At 46.1% G+C, this 23,137-nt stretch overlaps 1 protein-coding gene across 1 annotated transcript in view; it reads right to left on the reverse strand.

The window, feature by feature from the left end:
- The window catches only part of EXOC6B (exocyst complex component 6B), a 509,545-nt gene that overhangs the window by 401,465 nt on the left and 84,943 nt on the right, over positions 1–23,137 (reverse strand). Inside the window, exon 6 of the mRNA XM_074285536.1 lies at positions 17,768–17,972. Within this exon, the coding sequence (XP_074141637.1) occupies positions 17,768–17,972 (205 nt within the window). The remainder of the gene's footprint in view (positions 1–17,767; positions 17,973–23,137) is intronic.

The raw sequence follows: 23,137 nt of genomic DNA on the forward strand, positions 1-23,137 counted from the left end.
TGTCCCTTTTCAGTCAAGCTCTAAAGGAACACTCCGACCCGCTGCCCGGTACCACAAGCACTGCTCACATGGAGAATGACCAGTTCTGTAGGCTCAACACATCCCGGCCCTCACCTTCACATCTGTCGTACTATCAGGTATGGATATTCCATGCTCTCGTCCCCTCTCCCCGGTCCATTTATTTTTCAGGAATGAGTGTTGTATTTGCAGGTTTCTTTCATGTTAATTCAGTTCAAATGCCTACTGACTCCGTACCAAGTCTGCAGCAACAATGGTTAGAAGAGGGATTTTCCGCAGACTTCTTTATCTCCTTTGCCTTTCTCACTTTGGAGTCTCATGAAACTCCCTGAGGCTTTAAGTTCTGTCCACCCCTCATTCCCAGCACAAAGGCTAACATGGATTGTTAAGCACTTTTTCTCCTTGTGACACTGGGGAGAAGCATGCTCCTTTTTATTCCTATTTGATGGAAGTTTAGAAAGCAGATGCATTTGGAGGTAAAGTGCTTTCCTCCACATTCATGAGCAATTAAGTAAATACTTTGAACAGGATTTGAACTTAGATCTTCCTCCTGCCACCATACCACCTACTTAGTGAATACCTAAACCTCCCTCTAAAAGATGAAGACCACATGACCAAAGAAATGTCCTCAACAGGGAGTGTCTTTAATGGACAAAACAAATGTTTAGCTTTCAGGCCACTTAGACACCAAGATGAGGGTCTACGAAAGCCACAAATAAGAATGTGCTTGAGCAAGAGCCTGCTCGACCCCAGGCTAACCCACAGCAGCCTCAGCTGGAGCCTCCTCAAGGGCTGGCCTGGCCTCCAAAGGCCATGGGCTTTCGCCTTGTTGGCTGGGCCTAAGGGAGGCCCGGGATGTTGCACATTTCACACTTTTTTACTTAAGTTCAGAGAGAATGGGCAGCTGAAGGACATGATAAAGCAACCTATTATTTTCACATGGTTTTTAAAAAATAACTATCTTTTTTTCCCACTTAAAACACCATGGGAACAAAGGGGCTGCTGGAAAGGCCCCGTGCCCACATGCCCAGGGTCCCCTTTGCCAGCTGCAACCCTGGGTCTGGGTAAGACAGACAAACCTCAGCCCCGCTGCTGTAACAAGACATTTCTCTGCATGTCATTTGGCAGATGCAGTCGTGGGGCCCTGCCAATTCGCCCTGGAGCCCTCCGTTTTAATCAGTATCACATAAAGTTTAACACATGCTTTGAAATGTGCACCAGATCCAAAGCTTTGCCTCAAGGGGGGCCTGCTGAAAAAACACATACCATCCCGGCCGCTGCTCCACAAGCAATTATCTCTCACCTTTGGCTGAACCAGGAGAACTGTCAACGCCAGCGCGCTGCCAACCGGAGGAAAGGTGGAGGGGTCAAAACAGAGAACGAGCCTGGAATGCTTGGGGGGAGGGCCAAAATGGCCTGGGCCCCCTCTGACCACACTACCCCCGGCTCCTCGGACTCACACGCCTAGGTGGTGGGACGGGAATGAGCCACTAACTAGCTCTCCGCAGTGTGGAATCAGCACCCACAAACTTGGGTCCTAGGAGAACAAAGGTCAGAGTCTCCCAATGCAAAAGGGGGAGGGTCACTTGTTTTAATCCCCATGCAAGTGAAACCCAAGAATTCATTCTTGAGTTCTTCCGGTGTTCCTTGTGGTGGGTTCCAAATACAAAGCGCTACTGAAAACAAAGGTACATGAATTGCCAAGGAGGAAGGAAAAAAGCTACCAAAGCCCAAACTGACACAAAATTGTGAGTGTATTTGGGGGGTTGGGGGGGAGAGGTAGAATTTTAAAGAAGTGCTTTTCCTAAGGCCATGATTAATGTAATGCAAATGAATAAATGCTTCCTAAGGTGGCCCAGAAGAGCCCAGCCCAGAGAGGTGCTTCCTGGATGTCACCCCCCCACCCCCCACACCACTGGCAACAAGCTCAGCATCCCTGGAAGGTGACCAGCACCAGGCAGCCTCTTCTAGGACTCTGTCCCTGATGACAGAGAATCCATAGGAGGGTCAGGAGGACAACTCAGCAGCGGGAGGCTCCCTAAGAAGCTCTGGGACACCTCAACCAGGCCTGGTTCTCAGAGCCCCCGAGGGACCAGGGAAAGAAGAGCAGGAGGAGTCCTCAACCTTGAGATGCCAGGACTGGGCTGCACAGCAGCCCAAGACGTGGCAAAGTACCCACAAGTACCTCCCCAGCCAAACCCCCAAGCCATCAAGCACAGAGCTCATTTCCCTGCCCCATCTTACCTCAGGGAGGCAGTCAGGGGCAGTAAGACCTGACTCCCACTTCTACAGTGGGAGCCTGCAGGGACTCTGGGGCTGCCTCTCTCCTGATAATCCCCAGTATAAGAAGGAAACTCCTGGGCCCCGGCCACCACCCAGAGATGGCCCAAGGTCGATATTGTACAGTGGGGGCGAGTGCTCATCATCCTCCCTTGGGCACCTCCAGCCTATCCCATCCCTTCCCCTGCTGTGAGGACCGGCCTTTGCAGATGACTCTCCAGCCCGATAACCTGTGCTGTACAATCTCAGAGCACTACCTAGACACACAGGCTCTCAATGCTGCTATGATTCCTCTCCCTGATACCCCTACCTACCCCCTGCCTTCAGGGCTTCTCCATATTCAGCTGGTCAAGTCTTTTGGGAGGTTCCAATGACTTAACAGGTGGACAAGCTTCCAAAACCCCCCATCACTCTAGAAGTGCTAGTTATCATCCTCCTCATTATCATCTAGGCCTGTAGGTCAAGAGCCCCAATCCAAGGACATCCCATCGAATGGTCTAGAACAAATGCCAGTCACCTCGTGAAGTCCAAAGACCAGTCAAGAATCACATCAGAAGGATCAACTTCACTGTTGTCATTTTTATTGTATTTGTCCAGTTTAGCCGCGAGCAAACTCTTCCAACTGATCCAAACTATCTCCAACTGATACTTAAATAATAAAATGCTTGATGATCTTAAAAGAAAATTTCATTTAGAAAAAAAGGGGATATTATTGCACCACAAGAAATGGCAAATATGAAGAAACCTGGAAGAGAGCTGGCGTATGGATAAATGAACAGAAGCAAGAGAACAATCTCTATTCATTGAAGAACGCAAGGCCCAGCCATGCCTGCTGATGAAGGGTAACTCCAGCCCTCAACTAACTGAAGCTATAAATTATAGGAACAGAATAAGGCAAACATCATCCGATGTGGTCAAGGGGTGGGTTTGTTTGCCTTAAAATGCATTTTCTCATGACAAGGAAGGCTTCTAATGTAGGAGAGGAATACAAGTAGAAAGGATGCAGGCTCTGCCCCAAGGAACTTCCATACTATGGCAGGAAAACCACAGCTAAAAAGAAACAGAAGTGAGGACGGAGGGAAGCCCCAGGAAGGGGCGTAATAAAGAAAAAAATCCAGAGTCAGAAGGGGATCCTAGAGGGAAATGAAAAGAAGACAGAGCTGGGCATTTTCCTTAAAATAAGGCTTCTATGAGGAAGCAGCCAATCAGAGGAAGGGGCTTCAGGGGCCGAGAGCTTCTCCCGTGAGAAGGGTGTGGAAATGACAAGAATGTGGGGTCTTAAACAACAGCACTCACAGAAGGGGCTTTGTTCGGTCATTCCCCAATCTACAGGCATCCCTTTACTTTCCAGTTCTTTACCATTAAAAAAAAAGAGCAGCAATCAATTTGTGTCTGTGTGAACTTTTTTTATCTCTCTCAAGTGTGGATCTGCAGGCTGTGTTCCTAGGTCAAAGGGCATATACATGTTAGTAACTTAAGGCAAAGTTCCAAATCTTGGTCCAGAATGATCGTAAACCAATGAACAGCTCAACCAAATACGCATTAATTATCTATTTTAGTGCAGCCCTGCCAATTTTTGTCATTTTCCAAACCCAATCTGGTGGGTTTGAGGAAGAAACTCAGAATTGCTTTAATTTCCATATTTGCTCATTATCATCAATTTGGAACACTTTTTCATATGGTTGTTGATAACTTCAATTTCTTCTTTTGAAAAGTGCCTACCAATAAATCTCTTGCCCATTTATATACTGAGGAAACATCCTCTCAACAAAGAGCTATTTCCTGCCCTGAATTCTGCAAATTATCAAGGCTTAAAAAAAAAAAAAATTACAACCAAAAAATCCCAGTATTCCTTGGAGAATGCCCCCCAGAGCAACAGTGGCAAGAGCAAGCAAAAGCTAAGCTATGAAAAAGCAGCTCTCCATCTGTGCCCCTGGGAAGACAAGTGGCTGAGCTGGGCCTAGCAAGCTCTGGACTTGAGTTTGGAACTGAGGTCTTATAGCCCCAGTTACATAGAAACAGTCCCCAGAAAAATAAAAGAATGGCATCTATTCTGTCCTGAAACCCTTACCATGAGCACAACCACGTTATAAAAATCGCATAAAGTGCATTTCATTTTTGTCTCTTGTTTTCCCACAGATAACTCCTCAAAGATATAAGTATAAATAAGACATTCATTCAAAAAGCATATAATAATTAGAAAGTTTAAAAATCTGTATTTCTCACTCTGATCAAATTCAAACAGATAATAATTTAATAATCATAATAGCTACATTTACATAGCACTCAAAGGTAACAAAACACTTAAAAATATTAGCTCATTTGATCTTCACAACAATCCTGGAAGGCAGGTGCTAACAGTATCCACAATTTACAAAAAAGGAAACCTAGTTAAGTGACTAGCCACCGTCCCAAAGTTAGTGTCTGGAGCCACATCTGAATTCGGGGCTTCTGGACTGCAGGCCCAGGACACTTTCTGCTGTGCCAGGTGTTTAGGGAAGACAAGGGGGAGCAGTTGCAAAATTCAGGCAAAATCACCTTTGAGTCAGTTTTGCCACAAAGAAAAAACCAGACACAGGCTTTCCAAAGAACAAATTGTTCCTTAAGCTTCCAAGCCTGGTACAAGTACTGCGTGTTCAGGCGCCTTCTAGTACTTATAGCACTGCCCGATGAGAACAGGAGGGCCAAAGGCCCAGCTGGGAATGAAACAGACACTAGGAAGCAGCTCGACCGATGTTTCCAAGCTTGTGGGCTCCAAGTACAGACGCTGGGCCATCTCACCTCCCCGTGGGGCTATCTTGCTCTTTCGTTCTGTACTGACACTGAGAATCTCATGGGGTATGTGAGGCGGGTCAGGGCCTTCACCTGCAGGACATGTGAGGTAGGTCAGGGCCTCCACCTCCAAGGCCAGGAGGCACACCTAGGGCTCCACCTGCAGGGGCCTGGCTGCCTGGGATCTCAAGGAGCTCTCGCCCTCTCGATGCCATGCACAGGACTTTACTCCCTTGAGTAATCAGATTGATTTCCCAAAGACAGGAACCTTCCAAGATTTTAAGGTGAATAAAGCAACTTCTTCCTCGATGGCTGACCCTCTGAGGACCCAACGGTCGTTGACTTCTGGGTTCCATCACACACTGGCACATGAGAGGGGACTCAGGCAAGCTGACAGACCTTTCTTCCCCTGCATATGGCTGACTGGAGGAACCTGCAGAGAATGTGCTCCCTCTACTTGCACACCCACCGACAATAATAACCGAAAGCTGTTCCAAATGGGCTGGAGATGTGCAATTAGAAAAGTATGTCAGGAAGGTAAAGTAGCCTGAATTTGTCAGCAGAACCAAAGTTTTTCCAAGCTTTCCAAACAAACCAGCTGGAGCCAGCTGCAGCGAGCAGGCCAGCCGGGATCAGCCTGCCGCCTCTGTGGGAAGCTGCTCTGGGCACCGGCTTCTCAGGAGGGAAGGGGAGCAAAGAAGGGATTCCAGGCAGCGGGAGAGTCACACTTGCCTCAAGGCCTTCTTCCACCAGGTACACCCAGTGAGCTCACCCCAGTCCTCCTCTCGATGAGGAAAGCCCAAGAATCCTAGGAATTGGAATCAAGGTCAAAAGTCCCCTGGTCCTCGGGCAAAGCTCTTCCAAAAGCTAAACACAAAAGCTAACTCTTTCATTCCCAGTTCTCTTTTGCCTTCTCAGAGGCTTGGCCTAGTAGAAAAAAAGAAAACTTTTATGCCCTTCTTGGTTTAAAGATTTCATCTGCTGAACTCCTAAAAGAAGTGCTTGGCTCACAATTTCCAAATGCTACAGTTGACTGGGGAGAATTGGGAGCAAAACAAAGGTTGCTGAGGTCACCCACAATTCCCTGAAAGGATGCCCCATCTTTTCCCTGCCTTACCTTTCTGGTGGTAGACATGTAGGTAACAGTTAAAGAAAAGAATAAAGAAATAACAAGGAATTCTCAAGGACTCTCCGGATAAAGGTAACCATTATGCATCTGAAGACAAGGGGTGCAATACCGGGAAATGGGGTGATGCAAAAATTCAAGATCTCAATCCAAATTTTAAATTTTAAAAATTCACTGGAAAATGATCTGGAAAAGCAAGAAGTCTATACTCTGTCCATGAACATAAATAAATTAGCTCAGGGCTCTTTCTAACCCTCCATTTGTGCAAATAAATGTGGCTCTGAAGAAATTATGGAAGAAAACAAACCTCACATAATAGTTATCTCTTAAGAAATAAGAGGACAAGTCTCTTCTCTGTGGATCTCCAGAGTTTTCCAGCCATTCAAAATCCAGACCTCACTTTATTTGATCTTGAAGAGTCAGAAGGCTCCTCCTGTTCAATGTAAGTCATTAACAGAATAGGGTGGAAAAGCGCTTATTAAACACTTACTGCATACCAAGCACTGGGAACCCAGAATCTCAAGGAGCTCCCGTTCTAATAAGGAGAAACCACCCCAGAGGAGGGCTGAGCTTCAGGGCAGACAGAAGGATGAGGGGCTGTCCCCAGGCACAAGGGCAAAGCAAAGTACAAGGTACCGCCAACCTACCCACAAGATGCTCGAATACCCCTCAGGCAACAATGCCAGGAGGTCATGGTGAAACACATGGTCCCCAGCTGATGACTACAGGGAAGAAAGGCAGGGACTGTCAGGACTGGATTCATACAAAGTAGAATGTTCAATTAAGAGGTAAGGAATGAATGAATATAGCTCTGGGAGTTGAGATAAGAAGGGGAGGACTCAACTGATAGATGTGTGACCTAAATGGTTTTTTTAAATCTTTTTGTTGTTGGGTTTAAGACCTTTCCAAGCAAATAAACATGAATTTGTTAAGCACTTCTAATTTTCCAGCACTGTCCTAAGCTGGGATGCAAAAACATGCAAAAAGAGAGTTTCTGTCCTCAAGGAGCTTCCATTCTAATAGAAGACAACCCCAAGCAAAGGTTGGCTTGGGGCACCCTTGAAGGGCATAATGTAGGAGTTCAGGAAAAAAGGTGACAGGAGAGCCTGCCTGACCTGTGGGGGAATTCCCATTCAGAGGAGGGGGCCCCAGGAGTACAGAGATCTTCCAAGTACGAAGGCCAGAAGGATGAGAGATCCAATGTACCCCTTCAAAGGGAAAGCTGATTTTCCCCTGGCTTCTCCAACATGCTGCCAAATCCCTTCATCCTAGATCACTGCAGCCTGAACTCAAAAGCTGCCCCCTAGAGGAGATTTTGTGGCCCTGAGCCTCCTTGCTCTGCCTGGAGGGTGATGGGCTCCCCAGAACTCCAGGGAAGAGCCCGGGTCCACTGCCTCTCCACTCCCCAGCAGGCGCAGCCCACTACATTTGGGCATCATTCCTGAGTGCTCATCAGACACTCTTCCCATCCACTCTCCTCTTCAGTCGTCCCCACTCCAATGCGAGTCCCCTTGCCAGCAGGGCCCATTTGTCATACCAGCACTTGCAAAGGGCTTAATAAATGCTCCTTGACTGACTTTTTTCTTCCATGTCAACAGCAAATGACAAATGGAGGGAAAAACAAACCTACAAAAGAATCAGACTTGACAAACCTTCCTTAAAAACAAACAAAAACTGAAAAGATGAAGGAAATACTGGGGGCAACCTGTGAGGAGGAGCTGCAAGCTTCTCATCACTCAGTAACGCTCAATAAGGAAGCATCTGCTATAAGTCTGGCACTGCCCTGATGTGGGGCAGAAAGGAAGTCCTTGCCACAGGAGTGAAGGGGATGTGGAGAAGAGAGGTTCTGGAGGGACAACCAGCCAAACTTGGCAACACGCTGATTGTGGAAGGTGCAAGTGACTGAGGATGAGGCCAGGACCTGAAAGGACAAGGGAACTGTTGGCGGTCATGGAGGCCAAGGAAGAGGTGAGGTTTGGGTGGAAAGAGAATGAGTTCAGCATGGGGCATGGGAACTTCAGTCAGCTCATGACCCAAAAGGCAGCTGGAGATACTGGAGTCAAGAGAGAGGTTAGGGCTGGTGAGGAAGACTGGAGAACAATCTGCATGAGGATAAACATCAAAACCTGAGAATGAAGATCTCCAAGTGAAATAACCTCGAGACAGAGGAGAGGGTCCAGCTGTGGTGACCGAGCAGCAGCAGTCAGAAAAACCTGTGCACATGTATGTGCACCCCTGAATATAAGTGAGCATGGGCACACGTACACCTCTATGATCTGCATGGGGGGTGTGCTAGATAGACAGGGCTCTCCTGATGCTTCTCCCTGACCTAAGTGAGGAACTCTGGTTCTCCTGAGTGAGAAGCAAAATAACAGATGAGCTTTTGGAAGTGAGCATAAGTCTGCCTGTTTGAGGAGAGGGAAAGAAGAGACTGACCTATCAACCATCGTTTTCATAGTGCTTTCAGGACAAAGTAATCAGAAATGCTACTTGTTTTCCAAAATGAATGTTCCTAGGACAGCGAGTCCCAGCTCTGGATCAGCCCACGGGGCCCAGCGAGGTTCTGACGGGCCGACACAAGCCTCAGTGGCTGCTCTTGCCCAACATTCGGCTGCAGCCTCTTAGCCTTTCAGCAGGCTCGGGTGAATAACTCCAAGTGCAAGCAGCTGGATTTCTGGACTCTTGTCAGCCTCCTTTCTACAGCCGGTAATCTCTTGCACCTCATATGGAAGTTGTTTTTCTCCTGTATGTATATTTTACAGTAAATTAGATGGAGCTGCAGCTTTGCAGAAAGCACCGAACAGTGTGTGTGTGCTCAGCCCCCCAGGGCCGGCTGGTGCGTCCTGACGCACTGCCCCCTCTCCTCAGTAACCCCTGGCCCCAGCCACGTGTGCAGGCGGCATCCAAGGGTGAGGGGGGAAGTCGGAGCCCTCGACAAGAGCCCAAAGTGGGCCCCTCGACCCGGGACCTGGCTCTCACTGGTCCTGAAGAGCCCCAGTTGGGAATTCCTAGGATTGTTGAGCTCTCAGCAGGCACTTTAATCTTGTCCCCTACCAGATGTTTTCCTTGCTGAACACAAAAACTCCATCAGAGTTAAGAAGACTGAAACAAGTGAGGAAATGGGGAAAAAAAAAAAAAAAAAAAGCATCAAAAATCACATCAGGAAGGACCAAAGCAGGGGGCCCAAGGACGTCCCAGAGGAATTGAAGGAAGGGGACTCTTGGTTGTGAGCTCGGACTTTTCTCTTCTCTGTAGGAAAAAGGCTTGGCAGGTAAATCCCAGAATGTTTTTGAGTTTTCAAGTATCACTACTTGTAATCTATTCCTACACATTTCTCTTTTTCCTTTTTTCTTCTCTAATCAATTCTGGGTAAGAAAACAATGTCTCTTCTCAAGACGGGGACAGGAGAGGATCACACAGAAAAGGCTTGGGTAAGTAGAAGGTGATTTTATAGATGGTAAGTCTCTAAAGTCAAAGGAAGCTGTACTTTGCCAGGCCTAACATGTACTTTCTTTGAAAAGTGCACCTTTGGACAGGTCTGTTGACCATCCCAATGCACACAGTTCAAGTCTCGTCTCTGTGGAGCTAATTCATTCATGGTGTCAGAGTAAAGAAGAGGCACTAGAAATCCCATCCGGAAAGGAAGGCTGCCTCTGGGAACTCCTCTGTAGTCATGTCATCCAGCCACGCTCCTTCAGGGCTCTCATTTCCAGCTGAGTAGCCTCTGCTCAATGTGCTCTAAAGGGCTGGCATCTTTCCTGGACAAGTGGAAGAGTCACAGAATGGAAGACCACTGGAAAGGTCAGTGAGCAGAGGAGATGGGGAAGAAGCAGAAATCTGGAGTCAGGAACTAGGTCTGACCTAGTTTCTGTGACATGGGAATGAGACAAATCTCCCGGTCCACCCTCTACAGCAGACGACATGATGTTATGGCCTCCCAGTCCTGAACAGCCAGGCTTGAAGCCTTCTGCCTGCCTCAAGGCCATAGAGGGAGGGCAGGACCCCTAATTCTTTCCTACTGTGATCTTCACACTGGTGAGCTCAGCTTGCCCATTGCTCTTTGTCTCTTTTTGATAAGAAGTCTCTCTCAGGACTTCCTCCCAGACCTCTCCAAGATCAGAAAGCCTGCACCCACAGAAACCTGACTAAGATCTGGCGGGTTCTCCAGGCCATAAGCCTCTTTCTCCACATAGAAAAACTAAGCAGAGTTGCTCCTGATGGAACACAGGTCTTGAGACTTTCTGCCCAATGTCGTTTCCACTGTTAAGGCACCTGGAGGCATGTTTTTGGTTTATAATTCCCAAACTTTGCCCAAAATGACCAGAAGAGTGGGTCTAACTTCTTTTTCACTGTCTCTCTTCCCACCACTGAAGTTATTTCCATGGTACCCTGAGAGACGAGCCACATAATCAAGTTTCTAGCTGCAGTGAAATGGTCTGAGTGAGGGCAGCTCCCCAGAATCCCCCAGAGACCCTCCACTAATGGCCTCTCTCAGACACTGGCATATTGTCAGGGGCCTCCAGGACAGCTTCAGACACCACCAAGAGACAAGGGGTCGCCTGCTCCCCAGGCCCTCACAGACACTAGTCCTCTGCCCCTTCCCCATCACCAGCCAAAGGAGCCAGCTAACCAATCCCACCCCAACCTGGGTATGAGGAGAGCTTATTCTTCCTAAGAAGTGCAACCATGCAGGACTCCTCGGGTTTCCAGTTAAAGCTATAGGAAGAAGAAATTAAAGATGGTTCTCTCATCAAAGCTCTGAAAAGGGAAAAGAAAGAGAAACAAACAGATCACCAAAGCAAGTAACATTTCTAAGATGAATTAGCAAAGTACAAAAGCATTATAAAGCATGCCCGTCTTGGTGGCAAAATCCATATTAACGGAAAAGTCTAGGAACCAGAAAGGCCTTGAACTGGCCATCTAGTCCTCAGCCTTGCCCCTAAATTGGGCAGAAGCAAACCCAGGGTTGCTCTGCCCCACAACCAGTCTTCCGGAGACACAACACACCAAATTCTAGTCACCGTGGCCCTCAAGTCTGATTTAAACTTGATTGTGTTTTTAGATCTCAGATTATAACAGGATTGAAGAAAAGGGGCCCCCTGTTGATGTGGTTACCATGTAAGATGGCTCTGGAGGAAGATTAACCCTGAGGTCTTGGAAGCAACACCTTCAGAATACAACATCAAACCTAACTACTAAAGGGGGGATAGGAGCAGAGGAAGTAAGCCCCTATTATAAAACATTTAATCTCTATTTTCAATCACACAATTGTTATATCTGGCTTGAGAAAACACCAGCCTGAGCCAAGAAAAGTAAGAAGGCAACTTTAAAAATATATCTATAACACAAGAACACCAGCCCATTCAGGCTTGTAATGGGAGCTCACTACCTATTAAATATAAGCTTTGACAGCTCATCCCACTGATGCTATGAAAAATATACTTGCTTCCATCTCTCTGTCTGAAAGGCAGGCGGAGAACTGGGGCTGTCCAGATCCAAGCTTTATCCAATAATGACTTTGGGATTGGTTGTTCTTGGCCCCCTGTGTAGAAATGTTAACAGTGCTTAAAGTGTATACTTAACACACCACACCATTGTGAGTGGCCTTTTTCATATGTCTTACATATTTCACATGTTAAACTATATAACAAAAACACATACCGGATATCATCGAGTGTTAATAAGATTAATTCATTCCTAACAACTCTCCAACTGAGATCTGAAGGAAAGGTCACAGGGCCAAAGTCAAAAGCAAGCTCGGGATGCTAAAAGGCTTTTGGCTTGCTATGGGACGGTGGTGCAATTCCCCACACTAGCAGGGGCGGCAGGGCATCCCGGGGGGCCGGAAGAGAATGAGGCTCCGCCATTTTCGCACACTGCCCAAGACAAACGTGATGGTGCAGGTTGGTTTCTTGTTTTCGATTTAAATGAAAGCTCGGTTTCTCAATGAAAAGACGCTGAGGCCTCCTGTTCTCTCCTGCTGAGGGCCATGGCCCAGGCATCTGCAGAACAGTTGGCCCATCAGTGGCGGCTATCTGTCCCACCCACCCCCACCCACTGTTTCCTGTCCAACAGAAGGAGCCAGAGGATGTACCGCCTCCCCTGAACCTGGGCCAAGCCCCAACCACGGACTCAAGGAAGAGAGACAGATCATTCTGATTATCACAAAATCAAATTTTCAACTCTGTCATCATCAACCTCAAGGTTTTTACATGACAAAAAACAGCATTTGCTTTGTTTGCCATCATGTCAAACCATGTCTGTTTCCCTGCTTGAGAAGCACACAGCTGACGAGCATTTGTACAAGTTTAATTTAAACCTAACGTTGGCTCTGAGCAGACCCAGCTCGTTCCTCAGCCCCCTGCCCAGCAGATGCTGCCCTGCTCCTCCAAACAGCAGGACGTTGTATGAGCCCAGCGCCCTGCTGAGATGCCAGGCTCCTCTGCGCCAGGAGCCCCACCTTTCAAAGGAAAGGCCCTTGACTAGCATCTGCGGAGAACATCGGCTTTAAAAGAAATGTTTTCTGCTCTTTAAACCAACCCTAGGGATTGGATAATTTTATGACCCATAAAACTGTTGCAGCTTCACTACTAAAATGTGGGAATCTGATTTCCCTGGGTAAACTGATTACCGCAAGGGTCAGAGGAAAATACCATTCTCTAACAAAGAGATGGATGAACTAAAAAAGGCTGCCTTCGCTCAGTCCATCCCATACTGTTCTTTGCATTGATTTCCATAAGACAAACCTTATTTTCAAATAAATGAAGTCAGACTCGGGCTGCAAATTGCCCCTGGAAGTAAAGACTCGAGATGTGTTTTCTACGACCACTGCCAACTTTCTAGGATTAGGGGCTCGATTAGATTCGATTCAGTGTAATTGAACAAACTGCTCATAAAGAGGCTTCCATAATTGCAGAGAAAATTAAGGCAAAGCCCCTGCCCTCAAGGAACTGACATGCCAACGTGGACAGGCAGAAGCAGAGGGCCAAGCTCTCTGCTGGGGCACAAAGGAAACTTCCAAACACCTTCCCCCCCACACATGCCTGCTATGAGGAGCCTGTCCCTACTGGATCCCCAACTGCCAGGAGATCTGCATCACAAAGAAAAAGGAAATGTCAGCACAGACTGTCAGCCTCCATCAGGAGGAGGGCTTGGACCCTTTGGACTCCCAAACCAGCCTTCTCCCTCTCCATCCCACTGCCCAGAGCCTATTCATTCAGCAAGATGGGCAGAGAAGAGAGCGCCTGGCTTGGAATCAGGAAGACCTGAGCTGAAATCATAGCTTAGACTCTTTCTAGCTGTGTCACCCTGACTAAGTCACGTCACTCACCCGGTCTGCCTCAGTTTCCTCCTCTCTAAAATGAGTGGGAGAAGGGAATGGAGACCTGCTCCAATATCTCTGCTCAGAAAACCCCAATGCGGTCACTAAGATTTAAACGCCACTGAAAAGACTGACCAATGGCATATATATCACATGTAACAAGAGCATACAGGTAAGTTACAACTAGGGATTGGCTAAACAAACTGCGGCTTGCGAACGCAATAACTATTCCTGCACACTACATGACGAGAGACCTCAGGGACCTCCAGCAGACAGAGGTCAACAGACATTGGGGGGCTCGCTGACCTCTTCCCAGGACTGCCTGATGTCACTCAGACCATCCCGCGGGTGTGGAGCTGCTCTGTTTCTCCCTTACACCTTGCTGATTCACGTACCTTTAGACAGCTCTGGGATCTTCCCCTGAGAAGCACGGTGGTGTTTCCCCTCTACAAGAGGTGTTTCTGATGAAGATCTTTGTAATGTTCTCACAGGACTAGGCCCACATGAGGTTACTCTCTCTCTCTCCCATCAGACTCCTCCTAGGGTCATTCTCTCCTTCTAGCCAGCTCTGGTTAGTCTGTAAAACTCCTCCATGGATCCAACCTGCCAGTCAATGGCATACCCAAGTCTCATGGAGTACTTCCTTTGTACTGGGGAACTATGAGTTCCACTGAGGAACTTGTCTTTCATAAGCTCTCCCACTCCCATCCACCATTCCCAGTGTCTATTGTACCCCTTCATTTTGCCATTTTTATTCCCCTAAATAAATCTACCTTTTGCCAGAGAGATTGGCCATGGTGAATTCTTCATATGACCAAACCCCCAACTTTTGATGCTTCTCCTAACGCACAACAGTTGACGTTACATCAGCTACATCAGTTACTACAACAATGTAAATGGAAAGAACCACCAAAAAATAAGTGACTGATGCAAAATTACAAAGGACAAGCACAGCTCAAAAGAAGAACTATGAGAAGACCTTCTCAGCTCACCTCAGCCCTGTGCATGGTGGAAGTGTGTACATTTTGTCAGTGTACTACCAGTTATATTGATTCTGATTCCTCTTCTTTGTCTTTTTTTTTTTAATCTTTAAAAAACAATTTTATATGAGATTTATCTCTAAAAAAGAACACAAAAAGATAGTGGGAAGAGTACAGTGATTAAAAGAAAGAAAAATGTTATTTTAACATTTTGTAAGCTCCTTGAGGAGCTGCCTTGAGGGTAGCAAGTATGTTTTATACTTTCTTTGCATCCCCAGCAATTAGTGCAATGCCTGGAACATAGAAAAAGAGCCAGGTCAAAAACAAAACAAAACAAATGATATTGTGATTATTTTGTTTGACTAATAGGAGACCCTTTGTCCCTTTCTCCTAAAAATATTAGCAATCCCTCTGCCACATTAGACTTGTTACAAAAACCAAAGTTTTTCTTTTTTTTAAAACTGGATTCCTATAGCCATAATTTATTCCACTTCCTCATTTTTGATCATCTTGTTCTACTTCCTGTTCAATCAATGAGCATTTGTTGAATGTTAACCATGTGCCGGGTATTGTGCTATGAGAGTGCCCCCAAAAGAGGCAAAAAAATGGTTTCTACTCCTCTATTATGAAGAAGGCATCCTATAAGTATTACCATCACCATACTGCCATGAAAAAAAAAACAAAAAAAAACAGAGGCTTAGAGGCACCAGTGTGGGGAGCTGGGATTCAAACTCAAGCCCTTCCAGGGCCTACAGGGCCTAATTTGTATCATGGGGTACAAGCACCAAACTAGCTTAGCACCTTGTACACAATAGGGACTTAATAATTTACTCAACAGAATTCTGATTCTAAGACAGACCCCTCTTTTTGCTGCTCTTATGTGAAGAAGAGGAGGAGCTAAGGGGTGGAAAGGCAGAAGGTCTCAAAAACCTAGAGCTAAGAAGACACTTTACTCAATAAGCAAGCTCAAGTTTTGGAGCAAAAGAGGAATGAAGACAGATAATAGGAATACTAGAAATAGGAAAGTTACAGGATACAGAAGGACAAAGACTTTGTTAACTACCTTAATGGTTTCAGAGGATGACAGACTTAGAAGTAGAAAGGAGTTGGGAGACCAATGAATTCAACCCCTTCATCGTACAAATGAAACAATTTCTCTGCAATGTGCCCTTGGTCAGCCAGCAGTTCCGGCGGGCAAGACCTGAACCCAATTTTTCTGACCCCAAGATGTATCTATATAGGAATTACAACTATGAAAATCCCTTCCCAGAAGCCAATTAGCAAGTCACTTGTAATTTAGTCACAGTTACCTGAGACAATGCTAAGGTGTTAATTGAAGATGGGTCACACACAGTGTTGGGACAGCACTTGAACCAGAGTCTTTCTATCTCTAAGGCTATTCACAACTATTTATTAAGTAACCAGTACATACCAAGGGCAGCTAGGGGGCCCTATATGGGCATCCAGGTGGCACCATAGTGCCCAAAGCACCAGACCTGGAGTCAGGAAGGCTCATCGGATCATCTCCTGAGTTTAAATCAGACCTCAGATACTTCTTGCTGTATGACCCTGGACAAGTAACCATCTATTTGCCTTAGTTTCCTCATATGTAAAATGAGTTAGAGAATCAAATGGCAAACACCTCCAGTATGTATAAAAAAAAAAAAAAAGGCTCAAATGCAATTTTAAAGAGCCAGATACAATTGAAAATGACTCAACCACCACAAAATTATGTGCAAGACACCATCAGAAATGGGAAGAGTGCTTAGGAGAAAATTCCTTACCACAAGCAAAGAAATAAAACTAAATGAGATGCCAAGACTAAGGCCATAGCTGCAGCATCCATGGGAGTCTGCAACAGGGGCCCAAAGAGGCAGCCCAAAAGAGGCCAAGGAGAGGGATGAATGCTGGTTTGGGAAAGGGCCCATGGCTGTTACCTCTCCAAAACAACGCATGCAATAGATGATGCTTCCTAAAAGGAGGCTGTCTCTTTGGAGAAATTTGCTCTCCCTTCTTTCCAAAAGCCCGAGCAGCTTTTGTGAGCGAGTCCCAGGTAAGGAAGAGGGACTCCTCAGAGCAGGGCCGCCCCCTCATTCCAGCCAGATCCTGTTCTCACGGAGCCCCCATCTTAATGAGCCAAGACAGCACAGATGGGGCCCCCAGCATCAGGAGAGCAGAACCACTCAGGGAACAGCAGTTAAAGACAATGAAGAATTGCCCTGAGGATGAATTTCTGGTCAAAGGAACGTAAGCACCAGCTCCATCACCACCACAATTTTTTAAAGACTTTTTTCATTACAAAGTTTGCGTGGCACCCAGAAATCAAACAGCCATAGAATTTTGGAAGAAAAGCCTTCCTTGCCTTCATCTTAAACCCTGCCCTTTGCATATCATAACACTGACAAAATGGAGAAGAGAGAAAACCCAGCGAAGCCAAGCATCTGCATCCTCTTAGAAAAGGCTAATTGGTAAACGGCCTCTGCTGGACCAGAGAGCATGGGAAGGAAGCTCCCCGGGGCCAGGTGAGGCCCAGGAGACAAATGGAAAGGACTCCTTGCCATCTGTGCGGTGATAAGAACTCAACATGACCTCCTCAAGACCTGCGGCCTGGCTTCTGGAGCCAAAATACAAACACTTTCCATAAACAACGGAATCTTCTATTTACTCTTCAGATGGGACCTCATCAGGTAAACTGGGGAAATTTAATAAAACCAATATGACCTGAACTGGAAAGAGCAGACAATCCTGTAAGTTATTACTCTGCTTTATATTCAGAAACACAAAAGGAGCCCAGACATTTCTGGACGCTGGGGACAAAGACTGGACCCACACGGCCTCTCAGACCGAGCTCAGCAGACGCACCCATATCCAGCACGCCATCTTGCTCAGAGGAGGCAACCAAGAGTTCTGGCAGCTCAAACAAAGCCTTGCCCACTTACAAGGACAGAGGAGAACAGGGATTCCAACATCAGGTGGAGAAAGCACTCCAAGCTCACGGTCAATGTCAATAGCCTATTCACCTAATCCAAATATTTCACTTCACGAGCCAGAGCCAGATGTGAGCCAGCTGAGAAATGGGCCCCCACATGACCATCAGCACAGTCTCTGGCACACAGTAGGCTCTCAATAAACGCTTGCTCTTTTCTCTGATTCAGAAAGACAAAGGCAGCTTTTGAGAATGTCTTCCATTCTCTCCACACAATGAGAAAACTACACTTAGTTCAATATTGAAACATTCATTACCTACCAAATCTGAAATCTCAAACCTACCTGCTTCATGGCAGTCTCCCCGATTTTGTCCGAGTGCTTTCGGATACTTTCCAAGAAGTCTTTGAGATCAGACATGGAAACATCCTTGATTTCTTCCCGAAGCTTGGGGATGTTGTCCACCATGACCTTGCAGAAGCGATAGTGGCTCACTTGGGGCAAGTAGGTGTGTTCCAGGTGCTCCAGAGTTTTCAATGCAGGGTAATGCCTGTAAAAGAAACCCCACAGATTTAGTTCTGCACAGGATTTTGTAAGATTCAATAGCTCTTTCCTCCCTTCTAAATGACAACAGTATAAACTCTCTTCCTAAGGCAAGCTTTCTGATCTCAATTAATTTTCTTTACGCAGAAAGATAACACATTTACTCCTATATTTAGACATAATGGTGAATGTAAGGGGAATCTGTGGTCATTTAACTTCTGTATGTGTTGCCTAGATGAAGAGATACCTACTAATGCAGCCATGGGAGAGGAGGAGAGAGGAAAAGCACATTAGCAGATGTATTTATGCAGAATACCAGAAAAAAAGGAAAAGGACTTCCAATGGTATACAAGGCACAAAAAAAAAAAAAATCCTTTAGTCAGAGTCACAGACCCATAGAACCGTGAAGAGTTTGAGCAGATGGCAGAATCCAAACTCTCTGCAACTTGCAAATCATATTGAAGTTTTTAAGTGTTGATTACAAAGATGCCCTGACCCCTCTCCCTAAGGAAGCTGAGCCCCAGAAAACTAGAAACTAGACTGGAAATCCGCCAGAAAGATTAGTCCTATTAAAAGGCTAAGAAGGCAGTTAACAGATACAGACAGCTGTGGCCAATACACAAGAAAAAAGCATGTTCTGGTGTGGAAAGGACACTCACCCATGTGTCAAAGGCCATGGCTTCAAATCCTGCCTCGAAGGCTTGTCACTTTTAACACTTATTACTTTCTGAGTGAGCAAAAATCATTGAATCTCTGTTTCTCCATCTACAAAATGAAGCAGTAAGACTAGAAAACCTTGAGGCTGAGACTTTTAACTCTAGAGCCATGATCCACTGGCCCTCAGAGGCCCTTGGTCCTGGGCCAAGCAGGCCCACTTATTCTGTGTGAATACCCAAGTACTATGAAACGGAACTTAAATGCTGATGCGTGAATGATCAATGAACTAACAGTTGGGAATGGCTCCGTGACTCCATTTGCATTTTCTTAGCAGAGATACTGGAGTGGTCTGTCCTTTCCTTCTCTAGTTCAGATGAGAGAACTGTGAAAAACTGGGAAGTGACATGGCCAAGGTCACACAGCTAGTGCCAGATTTAAACTCAGGAAGCTCTATCCATCGCATCACCTAGCTGCCCTGAGACTGAGTCTAGGAATCCGATTATTCTGTTTAAATGAAAAACAGAAGCCCTGATTCCTGCCTCTAATAATGACTGGCATTGTAGTCTCTAAGATGTCTCCTTGTGCCTTGCTTAGCATTCATGGGCACATGAAGATTCCAGGAGAAGACAAAGAAAAGTCCAGAAGGTCTAAATTTCACCTTTACGATTCATCAACCAAGCATATATTAAGCACCTACTGTGTCTCAGGCTCTGTCTGAGCAGCAAAAATGAAACCAGGGTTACTCACAAGAAGCTTATGTTCCAATGAAACAAGTACATATAAAAATTGAAACCGCATGAATATGAAGTTAATAAAAAAGATCAATAAGTAATTCAATACAAACCAATTTAGGAAGAGCAGTGGAAGGCAGCAAGGGAGGCTTGAGACAGAAAATGGGGCTTGAGCTACATTTCAGCGAGGCCGAGGTAAGGTGCCAGCTGGCAGTGCCAATGCATGGGAGCAGCCGACCCCTTTGTAGGACCTCCACCCCGCCCCTGAGTGCTAACCACCACCATCCCCTCAGGGCTCCTGCCCGAGCTCTCCTTTCTTCCTCCATCTCCCGTGAGTCAATGACCACCTCTGCTGATGATTCCAGGCTCCTTTTTCTGACTTCCAACCTTGTCTCTCTAAATGCCTCTCAGACACCTTCAACTCAGCAGCACAATCTGCTGTTTTTAGTTCAGGTCATATTTTATTAAGCTTCCCCACTCTACCTGATGAGGTCTATCTGAGAAGTAAATAGAAGACCCCACTGTTTATGGAAAGTGTTTGTATTCTGGCTCCAAAAGCCTGTCCGCAGGGCTTCTCCTCCCTACCTCCTCCCTTCCCCAACTTCCTCAAGTCTTGGCTACAACTCCACTTTCTAGGGGAAGGCTCCTCTCGGCTTCTCTCTCAATTCCAGGGCCTTCTCTCTGGATACCGTTCCGGGCATCCTGAATGTATTCTATGGGTGCCCATTCTCTCTCTCCCTCACTAAGCTGTCAAGTCCTTCAGGCCTCCTGCCTCTCTTTGTATCTCAGGTGCTTAGCACAGATACACGTGCAGTGACTGACTGAGACAGAACAGTGCTGCTGAGGACAGAGAGAAGTCCTTGGGCTGGACCCCCAGTACAGGAGGCGGCTGGAGTTCAGCTGAGCAGGACTTTTCTAAAAGACCAACAGGAGCTGGTCTTATATTCTGCCATTGACAGGAAGCCACTGGACATAGCAGAACTTACACGGCCAGATCCAGGCTCAAGGGCGTTCACAGCTGTGACAGCACAGACTGGATCAGTGGGTGACCTAAGGCAGGGAGGCCCTGAGGAGGCCAGTCCAGATGAGAGATGAAGAGTACCTGAGCTAAGGGATGCCCATGTAAACAGAGAAGGCAGAAGGGGCAAGAGAGGCTCTAAATTTTAGAATGACAAAGCCTAGCAACTGATGAACTCTGTGGCCCAAGGAGTCATATGGGTTGGATGTTAAAGTCAGAAGGCCCATGACCCTCTCTGGCCCCAGCCCAGGCATTCTCCCCAGCTGCCCCCCAGGTCTGGAACTCTCTGTCCTTTCATCACCACATCCTCCATGTGCCACCTTCCCAGCAGCCTGCCCTCCGAGTCCGAGACCTGGAAATACACTGTTTGTCCCTAATTGTTTGCATGCTGTCTCTACCCTCCAATTGAGAGCAAGGCCATGATGGGAAGTGTGTGTGGAAAAGGTGGGGGGGAGAGATGGAGGGACGCCCTTCTTTGTATTTCTAGGGATCAGCACAGTGTCAGGTGCATAATAAATGCTTTATCTGAACCACACACATGTCACTACCCATTGAGGCTTCAGTTTCTTCACATAAGAAAACAAAAAATACATGAACTACTATTACCTTCCTCCCACAATGGCTATATTCAATTCAAGAACAAATTCATTCACATACATCCTATGAGTCTTCATATAAAATATAATTCTCAATTACCCAGAGGGAATAGTTCATTGAAACTTACTTATTTTATCTTTTTTGAGTTTTAAAATTCAACTTATGCCCCTCCGATCAAATTTTTTGGCCCTGAAACTATGAAAATGGCCAAATGACAAAGAACAAAGAAGATGAAAGAGACCTGAATGAGTCAATCAGTTGGATAAGCAGCCCTTGGGAAATGAAGATGCATATCCTCTTAACATAACCCAAGCTCCCCCTGCTTGCTGCTTTTAGGAGTAATTCTTCTATCTGCACTTTTGAAAATGTTAGCACTAGGGAGGGTGGCTAGAGACTAGAATTCGCCTCTTTTGAAAATTAAGTTTGCCCAAAGACCGTAGTCTATTCAAAAGTTCATTTTGACAATAAGGAGATATTCCTCTAACATAAAGTCACATAAAGAAAAAAAAACTTCACAAATCTCTTTCATAAGCATAAAGGATTTCTACAAGTTCTTATCCATCCAATACTAATGTAAATTTATTCAAATAAAGGCAGAAAACAAGGGTGTGTTTTTTTGTTTCAGTTTTCTTTTCCTCCCCAGCCTAAAAGAAAGTCATCTCTAGTTTCACCAATGTATTTCAATCAATGAACAAAACAGTGTAAGGAAATCTCCCACATTAGGGAAAACTGAATGGCTCCTAATGTACTTAGCTGCCTTTTTCTTTTGTTTTCATATTTGCCCCAATCCTTCCCCCAAAATAAAATAAATGGTGGGAGATTCGGGTCTCTTTCCCCAATTCAAAGTTTTTCAGTATAAGCTACACTTAAGTCTTGGGAAGTTATTTTTACTCAGATTTTATAGACTCAAAGAACAGTACAATTCACATGGCTTAGTGTAAACAGGACAGTGTTTATACTACAATTAGGTACGAAAAGCTATTTGCAATAAAATGTGATTCCTCTGGAGAGAAACTTAAGAATGGATAGAAAGCCAGAAATTAAGCCAAAGAGATAAACACACTTTGGGGTTGAGTTATATTTTGGAACATTGTTTATAGAATGAGAAGAATCCAGCCATGTGGCCTGTGGACACGTTAGGCATTCGCTGATGAGCTCCGCGGCCGCACGCTGCCAACATCTGGCCCGTGGCACACTGCCACATTTTTCAAGTCTCACAGTGCAAAGGCCAATGGCTCCCGGTAACCAGGAACGTCGCCTCATTGCCTCATTGTCCTATTATTCACGTTAGTCACGGCCATCTTCTCTTCTCCTCCTCAAGTACAATAAGAGATTCCTAACTTCATTCTCCATACCAAATACTCGATGCAAACAACTAGCTATACCCCTGGCTGCCAGTGGTCAACGAGGATCCAAGAAAACACAGACAGGCCCTTCAAACTGCACTAGGGCTCCTTGTGAACCTTATAGGAGGAGCTGTACCTCCCTCTGACCAAGCACAACCTCTGCTAGAGATGGAAGGGAGAAAAAAAAGTCACACTGGGGACTTGGAAAAGAAGAAAGTGGCTAATCAGACTTGGAATAACTGAGACATGGAGTACAGCCCAAAGACCAAGCCAACCTAACCAAAGCAGAATGCTCCTGGCTCTGCCTCTAGCCAAGGTCATCTTTCAGGGGAGTAAATCTCATGGAGGAGGCCCCAACCACCCCTACCCACTATTATTCATAAGGCAGGAAAGCCAGTTGAAGCAGAAGGCACCAGGCAAGTCAAATCATCACCACAGCCCAGCCATGTCACCTCGGGCTGTAATGGAAACAGTCCAATCAGATGCCGAGCCCAAGAGCCCTTGGGAAGAGTATCCCCCAGGACTCTTCCATTCCCCAACCATTAATCCTGCTTCCAACTAGCCCCAAAGCCATCACCCAAGTAATCAACTCTTGGATGGATACCAACTGGCTACAGTCAGTCCTGCAGCCCCTGCTTCCTCAGCAGCCACAGCTACTGATGTCCCAGCTACCAAGGTTTTCACCACCAAAGTCCTTGGCCCATCAAATGACTCAGCACCCAGAAACAGATAGGGATTTATCAGTGAAAATAACATTACCATCTGTCTTGTCACTACACCCTTGATCATAGTGTATCCAGCTGGCTAGCAGCTGAAACATCTT

The sequence above is a fragment of the Sminthopsis crassicaudata genome, chromosome 2 (assembly GCF_048593235.1).
Source record: "Sminthopsis crassicaudata isolate SCR6 chromosome 2, ASM4859323v1, whole genome shotgun sequence".
Lineage (NCBI taxonomy): Eukaryota > Metazoa > Chordata > Mammalia > Dasyuromorphia > Dasyuridae > Sminthopsis > Sminthopsis crassicaudata.